The 18052-nt window shown below is 46.7% G+C and overlaps 1 protein-coding gene across 1 annotated transcript in view; it reads right to left on the bottom strand.

The window, feature by feature from the left end:
- Positions 1-18052, bottom strand: part of TADA1 (transcriptional adaptor 1) — a 31282-nt gene that overhangs the window by 7001 nt on the left and 6229 nt on the right. The window contains exons 4-8 of the mRNA XM_061451882.1: positions 16376-16473; positions 13059-13268; positions 11860-12011; positions 10734-10896; positions 10200-10352 (exon numbers count right to left, since the gene is read on the bottom strand). Coding sequence (XP_061307866.1) covers positions 10200-10352; positions 10734-10896; positions 11860-12011; positions 13059-13268; positions 16376-16473 — 776 coding nt within the window. The remainder of the gene's footprint in view (positions 1-10199; positions 10353-10733; positions 10897-11859; positions 12012-13058; positions 13269-16375; positions 16474-18052) is intronic.

Genomic DNA, 18052 nt, shown 5'->3' with positions numbered 1-18052 from the left:
ACCAGCAGCAGCTCAGCAGTGCTCAGGTGACGTGGTGTGTGTATATATGTGTGCACACAAGCTACCATGTGTTTGTCTTTGCCTCTTTTGGTTTTTTCCACCTGTGGGCGTCCTGAAGAGTCAAACAATGCAGATCACCCCCGTCACTATCCGAGTGGGGAGAGAGGAGCTGGAGCCCACAAAACCTCAGGGCTCACACAAGGGCAGAGGGTTCAGCTGCCCTGACACATCCCTCTGGAGGAGCCTGTGTCCACTCTATGAGGCTGGCCCAAGGGATCTCACCTGAAAAAAAGCCTTAAACCAAATCTTGCATGTTGCATTTTACTGGGAAGATCCAGGAAAAGGTAGGAGAGCTATTCTGGAGTGCGTGTGTATAAGGATTTGGCAGTGGTAATGGGCTTCCCAGTCATTCCTACACCCTCTGAGGAGGGCTCATGGTGCTAGGAAACCACGTATGGTTCACATGTGAGTACAACACACATTTTCCTGCACCCAGACAGCTGAGCAAAGGCTGCCCCCAAAACCTCTTGGGCTTCACAGACCAGGTTCTACCATTCTTCCCTCTCTGCTTCCCAAATCAGGCTTTTCAACACTCTCAGAAAAAAAAAGGGGGCAGGGAGGGGATATTTCCACCTTTCTGCTCTCTTCCCTTTGGCCCCAGCTCTTGAGCTTCCTCTGTTTTTCCCCTGGAAAAAATCATGCTAAAGACTACAGTGTGACAGGAGCTGTTTTGGAAACAGGATGCCTGTATGGTACAATGCATCAGTATCACTGGCTTTTGCAGCCAACAGGAGTGAAAGAAAAAGCTGAAGAGAAGGGATCTGCAGCCAGTGTATGAACAGCCCCAGGATGCACAGCTCAGCCGCACGGGGAGCAGCAATAGCAGTCCCTTGCAATTGAAATGCGGGCCAGTGAAGGAGCCATGCCTCAGTAAGGCAAAGAGTGGTGGGGGGCACAAGCCTCACACTCAGCCATGCTGGCAAGAGCTCACAACCACACATGAGGCAGGGGCAGCTGGCCAGCAGCAGCCAGCACAGGCACAACAGCAGTTTGCCACATGGGCCCTGCTGCCCAAGGGGCAAAGACATGGCTGTTTGACTCACTGCATTAGTGTGTACAAGCTGGGTTTGGGCAGGAGAGTATATACTTGACTTTTTTGCCCTGAGGGCTCCCCCATTTTTTCTGCACCACAACACAAAGAGTTTTCTGTACTGCAGCTCCTGACCCCCAGGATGGCTTCCAGGGCAGTGAGCAGTGCCTGTAGCAGCTCTGGGAAAGTCACCAAGCAAAGCTCTGCTCCATGTCCCTGGCTCAGGGACAGACACACCTTGACTCCCTTTTCTCTGGACGGACCATCCTGGCAGAACAAGGGCCACCATGCTGTGTGGTGTCTGGTGCCTATGACTGAGGTCCAGCCCCAGCTCTCACATATACCTTGCTCACAGGCTCCAGGAAAAGCCAGGGAGTCCAGCTGAGACATTTTGCAAGGCAAGAGGCACTAATACAGATGAATATCTACCACTTGAAAAGGGAGAAATCCTGCTCACACCCCTGCAGCACCAACCCTCTGGTGCAAGCACCATCAGCCATCTGCAAAAGAGCAAGGCACCTCCTCCGTGCTCCCAGGGCAAGGGAATAAAGCTGATAGACTATCATACTCTTATACCCTTTTTCCTGTCTTTAAGAGGCACAGTAGAGAATGCATGAGGACAGAGGGGAAGCTAGCAGATAAGCATTATTTTGAAGCCACTGTTACGGAAGTATTCATTAACTCTGTAACAAATAGAGTTAAAAACCAGATTTGACAATTTGGAACAATCTTCTGGTGAATATTTCAGAGAGGTTGGAAATAGAGGTGAAAATTAAGCAGACAAAGTTACTTCGTGATTTTTCTGATGGGAACATGCATTTTAGTGAGAAATGAAAGTTTCAGTGGAAAAAGCATCCGAAATCTTTGCTCTTCCCTAGAGCAACATAGAGTATCTGCTACCATCAGCATCTCATATAGTCTAACAACAAAATGTAAGTATCTGAAAATCAAACCTACAGTTCACAGAAGGGCTGTGCACCAACCTCCTACAGTACACAGCAAGCACCTGCTGCTGGCTCTGCCAAACCCCATTGGAGCACCGGCTTCCAAGAGATACATGAAACTTCCAGTGTCTTTACTGTTGCAGTCCAGCCCACTGAAACAGTAGGACCTAAAGGAATCTCTTCTGTAATTATCTGTGGTAGGATGACAACTTCAAGAGCTGCTGGGGAAGGCTCCTCAGCTGGGGCCAAACCAGTCCCAGGATGTGAGGGCAAGCTGGACAGCCATGTATATGGAGAGAGGGGTACAGAAGGAAGAGGGGAACAGGGCTTTGCCTGTATGCACTGCTGCCAGGACTTGGACAGGAGCAATCACAGAATCATAGGATAGTTAGGGTTGGAAAGAACCTTAAGATCATCTAGTTCCAACCCCCCTGCCATGGGAAGGGACACTAAAATGCCTGAGCACTCTAAAACAAGGTCTGAAAACCTTTAGAGATTTTAAAGAGGTTGTGATGGCAAGGCCAGCAGCCCTTCCTGTGAGACAAAAGCAACACCAGCTCCTTTCTTTCTTGTTACCGAAGTGGAGTTTCAGAAGTGGCTGTCATTGCACAGAAGCAGATATCTGATTGTGGGAGCTTTTAAATTTAACAAAGACATAACAAAACCCACCGACAGGAAACTGGTTTCAGAAATTCAAATGGAAACAATACTTTTTAATGATAACCAACAACACAGCCCCAGCAAGGCAAGTCACTGAGCTGATGCCTGACATCTTTCTGAGGGAGGTCTCTTCAGAGATGATTCCTCCAGGGCCTACCCAGGCACCAGATGCAGATGGAGCAGAGCAAGGTGGGCAACCAGCCCTGCTCCTGGACACATCTCCCAGCAGCTGGCCCACAGGGAAAGGGTAAGGGCTAGACATGTGGCAAAGGGGCTACTCACAGGCTATGTGATGGCAATGACTCTGCTAAGCATAACTGAGCTGGCAAAGGGGCCACAAACACTCACTGCTGCAGCAGTTTCAAGCTCTTTTCCAAACCCTGTACCCACTGCAAGGAGGTCAAGGCTCTAAGCAGTGCCCCATGGGCAGCTTGTACTGCTCTAATGCAGGAACTTTAATAGCTCTCAGGCAGAAGAAGAGCCCAAGTCCAGGCCTCCAGTACTCCACCTGGGTGTCCTCAGGCCGAGAATATTCAGCAGTTGTAAAACTCCCATGGGACAGAAGTTATCTGGAGACATGAATTCATTTCCTGGCAGGAAATTAATAAAAAATGCTGAAAAAAAGCTTCACTTGGATGTGCTTCTTGGTGAAAATAATTCTTAACACTCAAGTTTTCTGTCCAGTTATAACTCAATGCTGCCTACACTTTTCATGATCTAGAGGAGAGGATATCATCATCTATTCAGGACCTTGGACCATAACCAAAATCAAGGCTGGAGGCAGGTTACAGCAGCAGCTCAGTGATGGCCAGCCCCTGTTCTTGACCCAGAAGAAATCAGCTCTGTGTTCCCATCACTGCTATACAACCCCAGCCAGAGCTGCCTCTGCACAGGGACCCCCAGGACACTTAACAGGACTCCTCAGAAGATGCAATGTCTTGGAAGCAGCTGAGGTGCCCTCATCTCAGCATGAACTAATGTCTCTGTACAACCAAGGAAGGCAGACACCAGTGTCTGTGCCCTGGCTTTGCACTCTTTGTTAACTCTGCTGCTCTTCAAACAAGCTCAAGGGGTTCCAAGCCCATTACAGTCTCTTCAGCCCACAGTGTCCAGAGCACACAGAGCTTGGCTTGCCTCTAATTTGGCACACACTGACCCTGGGGACAATAAGGGTGCGCATGCCTGACATAGCCTGGCTTCCCAGCCTGCCCCAGGGCACAGCTACATTAAGTTTTTGTTCTGCAGTTACTGTGAGGCAGGCTGGTGAATTCTTCCTCTTCTACCAAACAGACCACACCAGCAGCCACACTGGTGAAGAAAGGCAACACCACAAGCAAACCTTCCAGCTCTGAGAAATTGTTTCCTTCTAGAAGCCCACTGAAGTTATGCTGCAGAAGACCTCCCCCTAGCAGCAGGAGCTGTGCCTCTCACTCAGAGAGGAGTTGCTGACATCATGCTACTCCTACAGTACTGCTGAAAACCCTTCTGCACATCATTTCAGGCCAGCAAGGAATATCCATCATTACCTACAAGTCTCTGACACAGACCAGCCACCACCCCCCCACCCCCCCCCCGCAGCAGCCTTCTGAGCGCTGGGGAGGCAGCCCCTCTTCTGTGGAGACTTTCTTCTCTGATGACATTGTACTGCAGCAACAAGTCCCATGCTTCCTTCTACCTCAGAAGCACAAAAGGTGGTCTTCTTTCTTGGTATTGTTTTCATTGGCTGCAGAGCAGAGTGTTTCTGCTACCCCTATTTGGGGCTCTTAGGCATTGATGGTTAAGGACATAAGTGTGGTGCATGTGGTTTCTTCTTAAATGTAAGCAGTCTCATTTCCTCATTTTTCTCTTTGCCAGAAGTTTCCTTAAGGTCAAGTAGCGGGAAGGTGATACAAACTTACCAGAGTCCATGTTTTTAGGCACTGCTGGCACACAGTTTCTGGCCTGCAGAGTCACTCTTTGCATCAAACCATACCCCAAGCTTTCTACAACAGGGGGATTTCTGCTACAAGGAAGAACTGGGGCAACAACCAAAAACACCCACCTCAGCTGCAGAAGAAAAAGTGGGAAGGCTGGGAGGGGATATATTAGCAGTTAAGCTAAGAGAAAGACAGTACAGTGCATATCTGACATCAAGTGCTATGCTCCAGGTTTCTGCTGTGAACTAGGGATGAGAAACAGCTTTCCTGGTCACCAGTCTCAGAAGCAAGACTATTTGGAGTGCTGAGGAAGGCTACATTCACAGCTCTAGGATCCACCTTGACACCCAGGTGGAAAGGCTTTATCAGAATGAAGTCAGGCCTGTCAGCTGGAACTGTCTGAAAAATTAAAATAAGAGATTTTCTTTCTGCAACCTACATTCTCAGAGGCATTGGCCACGTCTTGAGATGTGTATCTGAGGCCATGAAGTGAACCTGATGAAGCGCTCAAGCACTTTTTCTCCCTCTTCACGTGGTAGCTAATGGTTTTCCACTGTAAATCTAGAAATGAGCTGCTAGAAGCACTAGCAGCTCCCAAGTAGCTACTTTCAGTACACTGCAGAGTTCCTAGAGCATTAAGAACATAGAATGTAATTCTCACTACTGATGATGTGACGGATAATGTCACATTCCTTCCCTTCTGTCTTCCTATATAATACTCTGGGATGAGCACAAGTTCTAGAGCTAAACTGCAGCAACAGGCACAGGACTGCAGAAAAAAACCTTCAGTGGTGAAGGCCACTGAACAGCATCACAAGTTGCCTAAGACAACCCTGAAAAGCTTCCATTGCAAGTTTTTTGGCAGAACAGTTTTGGCCAAGCCCAGCTTGCCGTAGAACTGGCAGGCTCTTGGTGGATCCTGAGGCAAGGAGAAAGACAAACCCTCCCAAACTAATTTCAGTGCTACTTTGAGGTAAGCCTTTTAAGTTCAACAACCTTACTCATCTTAGAGGGCTGATTACTGCAGTGCAGACATCTGTCATGTCACAGTGAAAGCCATCAGCCTAACAGTGATACATATCACCCTGCTTTCAGGGCAGGTCTCCAACAGCAGTAGTCAGCAGCTAAGACTCCAGCTGGCTGCTGGTTACTAGTGGCACTCAATATTGGGATGAACACTCAGGAGTCAATACCGGGGTTTCTTATGCTTTCTATGTTTGCTACTGACCTTAATGACAGGATAGAGCATATAGGCACCGAACTGGGAGGAGTGGTTTCATACACGGAAGGGCAGAGCTGCTATTCAGAGGGACCTAGACAGGTTGGAGAAAGAGGCTGAAAGGAACCTCAAGAAGTTCAATGGCAAATGCACAGCCTGGCCACTGTGATGGAGTAACCTCCTGAAGCAGAACAGGCTGCAAATGGAGACAATAGGCAGGAATGCAACTTTGCAGGAAAGGACCTGGAAGTATGGGTGAACAAGCAACCCAGGGCTCCTCAGTGCACCTGTGCAGCAAGGGCCAACCACTAGCAGGAGCATAGCCAGTAGGGTGAGGACAAGGATCCTCATCTCTGCTCAGCACTCACAGGACCATCTGGAGAGCTGAGTACAGTTTGGGATCAACAGCACAAGGACAGTGACACACCAGAGCAACCTCAGTGGAGGCTATCAAGATGGACTGCTGCATACAATGTATAAGCAGAAGCTGAGAGTGCCAGGTTTGTTCAGCCTGGAGAGAAGGCAAAGGGAAATCTTCCTATTATCTGCTATCACTCATGGGGACCCACAAAGACACACAGGAAGAGCTGAAAGGCAACAGGAACAACATGAGAAATCCAGATGAGATGCAAGGAAAAACCTTCACCGTCATCTTGGTCAGACAACTGTAATGGTAAATGCCACCATTTCTCTGGTCTCATCTGCAAAGACAGTCAACCTGCTCCAACTCTGAACTTAGCCCTTCTTTAAGCAGGGAGTGGACAAAGCAGCCTCCAGACATTCTTTCCAGCAGAACTGCCCCAGAAGCATCGCTTCCCATAAGACCTCTCACTTTGTGGGAAAGTGCATTGAGAACATGTGCCTTTCAGTTTTCTGATTTGTGAAATTGGGCTGACAGGATTTCCTTATTCCAGCCTTTGTTGTCTAGCAGGTGTACCAAATAACCCAAACAACAGTGTGGAATAGATGACTCAGCTCTTCAGAACATGAGGCTCTATCTGCAGAGCCTTCTCCCAGCACATGCAAACAGAAGAGGGAGGCACTTCTTGTGCCATGCTTAGTGTTTTGTTTCAGAACTCGCTTGTGATGCAGTTTAGAGGCTGCATGCTTTCTTCAGATCTAAAATCCTCAGAGCTGCCCCAAAGTTTCTAGCAAACAAACTTAATGCTTTCATTTTACACCAGAAACATAACAGTTATCAGGAAAATTCCCCTCCCACACCCCAGAGTCCATACTTTGGGTGATGTGATGATCTCACAGTTACTCAGGTTCAATGTTGCTTTTAAAAACTGTCATGTAAAGCCACTGGGGTCAACTTTTAAGCTAAGGCTCACTTGGAAAAGGTATGTATGATTAAATACAGAAAAAATGGCAGTTGAAAGAAAGGAACCAAAAGCAATCTTCCATCTCCTCTCACCCACTCCTCTCTTAAGCACACACTGCTATACTGTAAGAGACACGACCTACCAAGTACAACTGCTCCCATCCTGCCAGACCCTGCCGTATGTTTCTCCTGTTGCCTTTACCAGCTTCTTTGCAATCCTTAAATGGTCTTCTCATGATGAGAGCGACTCAGGGAATTACAGACCAGTCAGTCTCACCTCTGTGCCTGGCAAAATCTTGGAGCAGATTCTCCTGGAAGGCATGCTAAGGCACATGAAAATCAACAAGGTGCTTGGTGACAGCCAGCATGGCTTCACTCAGGGTAAATCCTGCCTGATCAATTTGGCAGCCTTCTGTGATGGGGCTATGGAACTGATGTACACAGGTAGAGCAGTTGATGTCATCTACCTGGACTTGTGTAAAGTGTTCGACACTGTCCCACATGACATCCTTGTCTCTAAATTGGAGAGACATCAATCTGATGGATGGACCACTCAGTGGATAAAGAACTGGCTGGATGGCTGCACACAAAGAGTTGTGGTCAATGGCTCAATGTCCGGTTGGAGACCAGTAATGAGTGGTGTCCCTCAGGGATCGGTGTTGGGACCTGTCTTGTTCAACATCTTTGTCGCTCACATGGACAGTGGGATTGAGTGCGCCCTCAGCAAGTTTGCCGATGACACCAAGCTGTGTGGTTCTGTTGATACGCTGGAGGGAAGGAATGCCATCCAGAGGGACCTCGACACGCTTGTGAGGTGGGCTGATGCCAACCCCATGAAGTTTAACCATGCCAAGTGCAAGGTCCTACACCTGGGTCGGAGCAATCCCAGGCACAGCTACAGGTTGGGCAGAGAAGAGATTCAGAGCAGCCCTGTGGAGAAGGACTTGGGGGTGTTGGTTGATGAGAAAATGAACGTGAGCCAGCACTGTGCACTTGCAGCCCAGAAAGCCAACTGTATCCTGGGCTGCATCAAAAGGAGCGTGACCAGCAGGTCGAAGGAGGTGATCCTGCCCCTCTACTCTGCTCTCGTGAGACCTCAACTGGAGTATTGTGTGAAGTTCTGGTGTCCTCAACATAAAAAGGACATGGAACTGTTGGAACAAGTCCAGAGGAGGGCCATGAGGATGATCAGGGGAGTGGAGCACCTCCTGTATGAAGACAGGCTGAGAAAGCTGTGGTTGTTCAGCCTGGAGAAGAGAAGGTTGCGTGGAGACCTCATAGCAGCCTTCCAGTATCTGAAGGGGGCCTATAGGGATGCTGGGGAGGGACTCCTCATTAGGGACTGTAGTGATAGGACAAGGGGTAATGGGTTAAAACTTAAACAGGGGAAGTTTAGATTGGATATAGGGAGGAAATTCTTTCCTGTTAGGGTGGTGAGGCACTGGAATGGATTGCCCAGGGAGGTTGTGAATGCTCCATCCCTGGCAGTGTTCAAGACCAGGTTGGACAAGGCCTTGGGTGATATGGTTTAGTGTGAGGTGTCCCTGCCCATGGCAGGGGGGTTGGAACTTGAGGATCTTAAGGTCCTTTCCAACCCTAAGTGTTCTATGATTCTAATATCTGTACGGGCACCCCCTCTTGCTATGCCCAGCAAGGGGATGTGCTGTGGAGCTACAAGTCTGGTCCAAACCAGGGGTCAAAACCAGATGTTATAAAAAAGATAAATGGGAAGAAACATCAGGGACCTGCACCTTCTTAGGGTTTAGTCCTGGGGGCACAGCAGCTAAGGAAACTGCAAGAAAAAGGGAAAGATCTCCTATCCAAATACTTCCGAAATGGGAACACTAGAATAGAGGGTGATGATGAACTTCCCCTTTCATATCCCCCAGAGGAAACCATTTTGATTCCACTATCTTGTGGCACAGTAAGCCAAGTCATCCTTCAGCAGGTATCTCCATACATGTAGTTAAAAAACAGGTAATATATTGACTAAAATATTTTGATGGAATTCTCATGTTATAAAAGCACAGCAGGTGAAATTTCTCTTTTCACACACAGTGATATGCATCCGCCCATGTGGAGAACTGTGGCTGCATATTTTTCTGATTAAGTAAATATGAGACATCTAGCTTACACTGCAAATCCAATGAGCCTCAATGCTGACAGTGCACTGGTATATGTATTCAGGAGTTACTGTCCCACCTCAGGGATGGTCAAGCTGCCTGCTGGGAGGGCTAAACCATTAGCTGTTCTGACAGACACCAAAGTTGCCTCTTATCATAGGTCCAACAACTCCTAAAGCATCTGATCACTACTGCAAGACAGAGGTGAGTGAAGGATGAGACTGCTAAGAAAACACTACTCACAACCTGATTTTATTGTGCATTTTGGTAACCGGAGAGAGATTCCTATGACAGTGTGCACATTCATGGTTTGTGATGCAAAACAGTTCAAATGACAGGCTAGGAAGGACCTTTCCCTTTTTGCCCTGTTTTCTCAGTTTCTGAAAGTTTCCCTGGCAGAAGAGGAACAATGTCAGCTTACAGAATTGCTCATCTTCAGAGGAGCCCACCCTGTTCCAGTTAAATGAATGGAAGAGGATCCCACCAACTGCAAAAGAAGCTGGACAAGGCCCCTGCTCAGAACGGAAACTACTCAAGAGGGGAAAATGAGAAAGCAGATTCTCCATGCTCACAAAAGACAACACAAATACACCTTTTTAAATCAACTCTTTCTATCCTCACATTTATTAAAATAAAAAAATACCAAAAAAAACAAACAAACACACAAAAAAAGCCCAAACCAGTCTTTGCAAACAAATCTCGTTTCTCCTTCCCAATTCAGTGGGATTGCTGCAAGTACTCCATGACACCTGACTGTAGGGTGCAGAGAAAGTGTATTGCAACTCAGTCATATTTCCATAGGAAAAGCTGACTCATAACTTACAACATCCTTGAAATGCTAACAGAGGTTGGTAAGAAGCATCCAAGTGTCAAGTCCAAGGAACAGCATTGTAGCCATCTGAGGCCTGACATGGCTCCTAGCTCTAGCAGAGTAGAAGGCCCTCCTTTGCTGCCAGGCGCTCGCGATGGATTTTATCCTGCTGCAGCTCCTCATGGTTTGGATGCCAGAGCTTCATGACAATTCTCTCAATGTTTAGAGCATAGACAGTGTGCGCAGGAATAACTTCTTTGTGCACCTGAACATACACATCAGAAAGCAAATTCCATGTTTTCATACACATTTTCCCACATTGCCCATGGAATAACCTCCCCCTGCACATGAGCCCAGCAGGCTGTCTGTCACACGTGAGAACTGCAACTTGCCAGCACTGCCACCCCAGTCAGCCCAGAGCAAGCACCCGTTATGCCACCTTGTAAGCAAGTGGCAAGGTAAGAAAATAATCATTTTTGCTTAGACACCTCCCCAGCACTGGTGTCTGATCACAGGTAACCTACTGCAGCAGTCTGCACACCAGAACCAAATATTCCTTTAAGTACCCAGGTGGAACAAGAGGAGTAAGAAGGGACATGCCAGGCTAAGTCACTTCACTGCATCATGTGTAACATGAACAGCTTACCTGCAGTGCCTCAAAAAGGTCATACATGTTCACTGGTGGGAGAGATGCTGGTAAGGTGTCTCCAGAGCATGCCAGGAGTAATGCTGCCTGCTGCTCGGCATCATCGGGAGGGGGCTGTGGAGCTAGACTCTGACCAGCAGAAGGCGCCACACAGGTTGGAGGGCTGTAGAGGGAGCAAGCAGTAAAACCCTCAGTCAACAGCACTAGCTTTGGAAGTCACACAGCAGCAGCTTGGCCCCAGGGTTTGCTTTGCCCTATCAGCTGACTTAGCCCTAACATACGTAAAATCATTTCAGTTGTAATTAAGAATATCTTGAAAACTCCAGTTTAATAAAAATAGCACAAACTGATCCTCAACATGCTTCAAACCTGCTTAACTGATCTCAATTGGACAACTTTTTATTTGCAGCCAATTGCTTCTACTCAGCACAAGACTTAAGGCACTCACAACATAAAACTGAAAGACACAAACCATTAGGCAGAGCTGTCTGGATTGCCCTGTAGTGCTTGTAGTGCTGTAATCAAACCTTAGAACACCCACGACCTCCTGTCAACTCCTAGAAGCTGTCACAGACAAACACAACTGCCTTCTCACACACACAGGTTGCCAGATGCACAGCACAAGTTGTTTGACATTGAGACTTTGGAAAACAAGATGACCTTGAAGCTCTGCTGACTGGAAAGGCATGCCAAGGAGCCATAAATACATTTGGATGCAGGAAACAGCAGGATGCCCTCACCAGCATTTCACTCCTATGGCACTGCAGCGATGCCCCATAAAGGGATGGCTCTTCTGCCCTGAGAACAGCAGAATTCCTGTCTCACTCACTACTGTTTCCAAAAAGCAATACTTATTAAGGACATGCAGAGGGCCAGGGATCACCTTCTTAAATTGATGGACAAGCACAAGTGAGAAAGAGGGACTTAAAACTGTTCTAAACTCCACTGCTGAGAAATCCCCACGTTCTCCCTCTGTTTAGCCCTACAGTCCTCCATACTGATACCCTCCTAGTGTGAAGGCTAAACACCATTATTAATAGATTCTACTAAGTAAAAAGGGAAACTGAACCATGGAGTAACCTCACAACTAGCAACTTGCACTTAAAATTAGCTCAGAGCTCCTTACCACTCAATTAAATTGTTATAAGCAACAACACTGTTCTTCAGATACGGCTGAGGGTTAACATTGCTTCCAAAGGCATATTTAAAATGGCCATCTCTCAGACGATATGCTTTCCGCCGGGATATCACAGATGTCAGAATATCCTTAAGATGGTTCTGCAATGAAAAACAATCTTATTACCCATGCTGATTCATTTACTGTACCAAGCCATGGCTATGAAAAGTGCCTCATCAACTGGCAAGACAGAAGTAATGCTGCTATGACCACAGGGAGCTAAAGATCTGGAACCAGGATCTGGACAAGTTACAGTATGTTTTCACTGTTGGATACAGAGAACATAGCACTGTGCGAGTACTGTAGGCATCAGCCTGTGAACTGTACTTTAATACATGATGTGCTGCTTTAAATGTCAAAGAGGTTTCTTAAATGCTAGGAAATTCCCAACCTCTGACCCCTTTGATAAAGAGTTAAGAGATTTCATCATTGGCAGTAGACGTTACATTTGTACTGAAATACTGTCCCTAAAACTACAGTGAAAAGCCACTCACTCCTCATTTTCAGATTGTTCAGTTGCCTGGAAAGCGTTGGAGTAGCGTTGTCTGAGAAGACAACCAGACAACTGTTTCTTAATCTGGCCTCAGTCCCAGATGGGGAATTCAGGTTGGCCTCCACATCCTGACTCCAGAAAACCATCCACACATCAATGCTCCAAGTAACAGCTGTATCAGTCCTGGGGTACATCAGGCAATGCACCACTGACAGCCAAAACCAGCAAGAGCAGGCACTCCACCTGCAAGTATTCCCCAATCTGTCACTTCACTACCATGCCAGATACTTACACCTGTAACAGAGGTTTTGGGACTTTTCTTTATATAGAAGTGTTTAAACTGGAGCTCCCATTCTGCCCCTGTTTTTAACTGACACAAACAGCATTTTCCAAAACAGCTATTTAAGCATGCCCAGAGTTCCTCATATGAAAGCACTTCAAAATTAACACTTGCAGGCAGAAATCCAAGACTTTACATCTAAGATGCCACGAGTTTGGAAGACCTTTGAGTTTCACATTACTCTTCCCAAGGCAAACTGGCAGTTAGAGAAGCAGGTTTCCTCACGACACTGAAGGGCACTACTCCCTGCTGCGCATAGAGCATTTTGCTGCTGGCATAATGAGACCACCACTGCTGCCCAGCCCAGCCTCTCACCTCCACAGCATAAACAACTGCCGTCACTGCCTCCTCTGTAACATTGTCTAGCCCATGCTCATATGCTGTTACGATCATCCTTCCTTCTAACTGGCCACGTGTAGGAAGCATCATGGTATGAGAACACAGCTTCAAATCATCATCTTCTTGAGGATCCTTTGCCACAAATTGCTGGGCTCCAGAGAGTGGATTCTGAGGCTGGAACCGGTGCTGTTATGAACACAACATTAGACCGTAAGAAGAAAAATACCCAGCAGGCCCTTTGGTTCATCACGCTAAACATCCTTTCTCCAGCTGGAAATCAAATGCCTGCAAAAGTGTATCACAGTAGGACAAGCAGAGTGATATTCTTCCCCAGGACACTCTCCCAGGCCCCAGTGATTTGTGACTGAGGAAATGTGAGCCAGAGTTGGTGTGCTTTTATTAAGCAACCCATGAACTTGTTCGGCAATGCCCCGAACCACCCAAACTTTGGGTATCCACATCCTACAGCAAGGAATTCTACGGTGTAACAACACATCACATAAAGAGTCACCTCCTCAGGTTTGCTCTGTACTTCCCTCACCTGCTAGATTCTTTCGATTCTCCTCTAAGGCTCAAATGCTATTCAGGCCAGTGCTGATTTTATGGACTTCCATATTTTACAGTCACCTCTTTCCATGCTGAAGGGTTCTTGTCTATTTAGCTATTAATTGTACAGAAGGGTGTGATTTTCCTTACTAACTGTACAGTTTCCATCAAGATTAAAAACCATCATCTTAAGCTTGTGTGATTGATTCTCATTTATTTAAAGCTTTAAATGGAACAACTTAGCCAAATTCCAGGTTTGAATTTCATACTCTAGTCTCCCCATGCACTTACAATACTCCAAGCAGAGCTGTGTTACTGAGCAGCCACTGATTCAGAGATGGATTATGGATACTTTTCAGAACTGCCTCAGTTATTTAGGAAAAAAAAGACATCACAGAACAAGAATTTGTACCACAAGACAGCAACCCCCATTTTCCAGGCCACACATATTCCAGCATAATGCCCTTGCAGAGCTGGTGCCTCAAGCTGCAAGTGGTTGTGGTGACTCCTGGGAAGTTTTGGGCCCCAGGTAAAGCAGGGGAAAAAAAGCAGATGAGAACAACTGATACTTGAGCCCAGACATGTGCTTGACCCAGCCCACAAGGGAACAAGCTGATGGAGTACTCCCACAAGCATCCAAGCCACAAATCCGGTGGCTTTGGAATGACGATGGCTGCAAGGTTCTCAGGGCATCAAGACAAACACAATCTTTAAATATAAACAACGAATATGCAGCAAAGTGGATCTCTCGCATCTTGGTTTCAGGAGAAGAAGGGCGGCTGCTTTATTCAAAGTACAGTGTGGCATTTAACTCAAGAGTGAAAAACCAATCCACCCACCAGTTATGTGAAAGCAGGTTTCCCTCCCCGTAATTCTGAAGACTTATGTTTTCATTACAGGAAAGCTACATATCTGTATGCCTGGAAAAAAAGACCTTAAAAATGTAAGCAACTCCAAAGGAGAACGTGGTTTAGCAGAGCAGAAGCCAACTGGAACGAACCTGTGGTCGGTCATTCACAGCTGTTACTCTGACCAATGAGGGAAACATCAGGAAATATCAAGGCACTTCAAGTTCACACTGCTCAGGAATTCCACTAGTAGTAGACAAGCTCATTAATCACAACATACAGTACTTACTACCAGGCATTACAGGAATACATGTATAAACACACACTAGATGTGCTGTAACACAGGGGGATCCGAGTAACCAAATTCCAAGGCTTCCACTACATCACAACTCAACCTCCCCTCCACTTGCTACTGAGAAGTCATGGTGAAGTTTTGGAACAAAAAGATGACAGACAGCCCTCAGAATCCAGGTTGCACCTGTGAGCACTGCAGAATACTTCAGCAGTTTCCAAATGCAACAAGCCTTCAGCTGGACACATCTCTCAAACACCAGTCACTGAAGCAAGCGCACACATGGTGCCTAACTATAGTCCCCAGAGGTGCAGTATGCACTTCAGCTGAGCCAACCTAACCCCTCAATGCCTAAGACCAGGAAGTTTCACATGCCCATTCTCCCCTATCCCCAGCTCCTTCTTCCTTTTCACAGCCTTTTACATACAACACTGATCCAGCTGAATAAACCAACAAGAAAAATTTGGGGTTTTTGGTCTTTTTTTGGTATGGTTTGTTTTCTGCCTTGTCAGAAAACTGAACTGGATCATGATCACAGAATCACAGAACCAACCATAGAACATTTAGGTTGGAAGGACTTTAAAGATCACCTCATTCCAACCCCCCTGCCACAGGCAGGGACACCTTCCACTAGACCAGGTTGCCCAAAGTGCCGTCCACCAAGGCCTCGAATTCTTCCAGGGATGAGACATCCACAGCTTCTCTGGGCAACCTGTTCCATGCCTCACCACTCTCATAGTGAAGAATTTTTCCTAACATCTAACCTCCCCTGTCAGTTTAAAGTCATTTCACCTTGTCCTATCACTACATGCCCTTGCAAAAAGTCCCTCTCCAGATGTCTCGTAGGCCCCCATCATGTGCTCAGACTTGTCTCATCAAACCCCACCTGTTGAAGACAGTGCTCCATCCTAATCCTCTTTCATACCAGGTCCCCTCCACACTGGTCTGGCAGTGCCAAAACAACTGTAGAACAAACACAGACAGTACCAGATGGAGGTACAGAGCCTTTGTTGCCAAGCGAACTGGATCTTGCATGTTTACCTGCCACCTACCGGAAGACAGCATCTTTGCAAAACATGCTCTGAAACAACCTGACCCTCTTAAACAACAAATACCTTACTTTTATCACTTCTGATTGCAGAGTCCTGTAGAGCAGATCATAAAATCACTGAGTTCTGCCCGACTCCTGAATAAATAGGAAATCCAAGTGAACAAGATATTACAGAGAATGTGAGAGGTGAATGCGACTATGAAAGACCTGCCCAAGCATAACTGCAGTAACCATAGGGCTTAAGTTATTCCTTGCTGGTTCCTGGAATACAAGCTTTTGCAACTTCGACATTTAGGTGGCCTTCCACGGATTCTCTGGTGTCTAACAAAGCCAGGTCACACTGCAGCCTTTATCCCAAAGAAGCTTCCATAAGACAGACACCAGCCACTAACCCCCCAGCTCTTATTCCAATCCAGAACTCAAAACAAATAAGACATACATCACTGCACATGTTGGACTTCCATCATCCCTGGAAGCAAGAAAAGCTGCATGCATGTGCAGAGTTCTTCACCCATGAAAGAGTGTCAGAGAGCCATGACCATTTGATCACACTTACATCAAACTTTTGTCGAACAGAAGATATCTTTTTCTTTCCTTTGGGTTTTCCAGGTTTAGTTGCAGAGCCACCCGGCCACGGCAGAGTTCCAGCACCTTCTACAAATTGAAAAGGTAAAAAAAAAAAACAACAAACAAACAAACAACCAAAAACCAACCAAAAAACACAAGCATTAAAACTCCTTAACCCAAAATCAACAGCCATGGCCAGAAGGAAGGACTTCTCAGAGGAGAATGCTTTTGGCAGCCCTTTCCTTTCTTCATCAGCCCCCTGCAAGCTTGACTTACTCATGTCCCATTACTTTAGTACAAACTTGTCAGCACACCACACAAAAATCCATGGTGGAAGGATGGAGAAGAGCACAACCACCAGGAAAGCTGCAAGGAAGGAACAAACCATTTATTCCATCAGGAAGACAACAGGACCTTGCCCACAGGGAGGATTCCCCTCCCACCAACTCCTGGATCAGATGACAAGCAAAAGGATCAAGCAGTCTGACTTGTTACCTATGCCTTTACAGTTAGTGCCCCATCAGCTTTAGCCAGCTTTGTCTCACACCCTTGTTAAACACCACAGCTGATCATTCTTGCTGCTCTGAGGGGAGGCAGGGGAAGAACTGCAAAGGCCACTGAGCTCAGGAGCAGGATGACACCAAAGCAAGCAGTGAGCTTGTGACTGACCAGAACTGGCAGGCAGCTGAGAATGTGATTACTATGTAATACCAATAAATACATTTGGCCACATCAGAAGTCCACAATATGCTGACAGCTATGCCTACAGTAGGTCAAACCAATTCTGACAATCACAGAGCTCTTGACAAGGACAGCCTAGCAGACTTACCACTGATGAGTTTGCAGGATCAATGCACAATTCCCTAAGGTACATTGGCACTAAGTGTTGGTTTGGATGCATATGCACTTGCTGACAGTGAACAAAAAGTACAACTCAAAGACTGGACAGCCCTCTCGTGGCTACAGTGGCAGCCTCTGCTCTGCACCATCAGCATCCTCCTCCCTTAGTTTTGCATAGCACGTGAGCACCCTTTTTGAGTCCTGCCCACCTCCAGGGACGCTAGACAACTGAGCTCTGAAGGTCTTTAACTCAGCTCCAAAGTGGAGGCTGGAGCTCTACTGCCAGGCAGTGCTGACAACACTAACATTTTAGATGTTCTCTTGCCCAAGAGCAGCATTTGCCATTACAAGACAGCAGCCAACCCACAACTCACCATCCACAGCTTGGCCACCCTCAAGCACACTCACTGAGTACCAATAACCAGCCATTCTGGTTCCCTCCTGTTACTGCAGGTGGCCACAGCTCAATACCAGCTTCACATCAACTTGTGTGGTTACCTCCAGCTCTCTATTAAACTATGTTTAATTTGCTGTAATCAGGAATTCATAAATACAATTACACTACAGACCTGCTTACAGGGAATGAGGCTGGCTAAAGGTCCTTAGCTATGTGGAGCTTCCCACTCTCCTGGCTGAAGCATGAGCAGTGTCCTCTGCCATGAAAGAAAAACAACTTCTAAAACATGACTTTAGGGGTCAGGTTAAACCAGAAGAAACCAGGTGAAGTTTCTGAACCACCAGGTGCTAAGAAGGAGTTAGAAACAAACTACACACACAGAGATGATATATTGCTCCTATAAAAAAAAGTTTACTAAAAAGTTAAGCT

The sequence above is a fragment of the Pezoporus flaviventris genome, unplaced genomic scaffold, assembly GCF_033815535.1.
Source record: "Pezoporus flaviventris isolate CSIRO_AGI_PZ_B2104156 unplaced genomic scaffold, CSIRO_AGI_Pfla_v1 ptg000013l, whole genome shotgun sequence".
NCBI lineage: Eukaryota > Metazoa > Chordata > Aves > Psittaciformes > Psittacidae > Pezoporus > Pezoporus flaviventris.
This window is presented reverse-complemented; position numbering and strand designations above follow the sequence as displayed.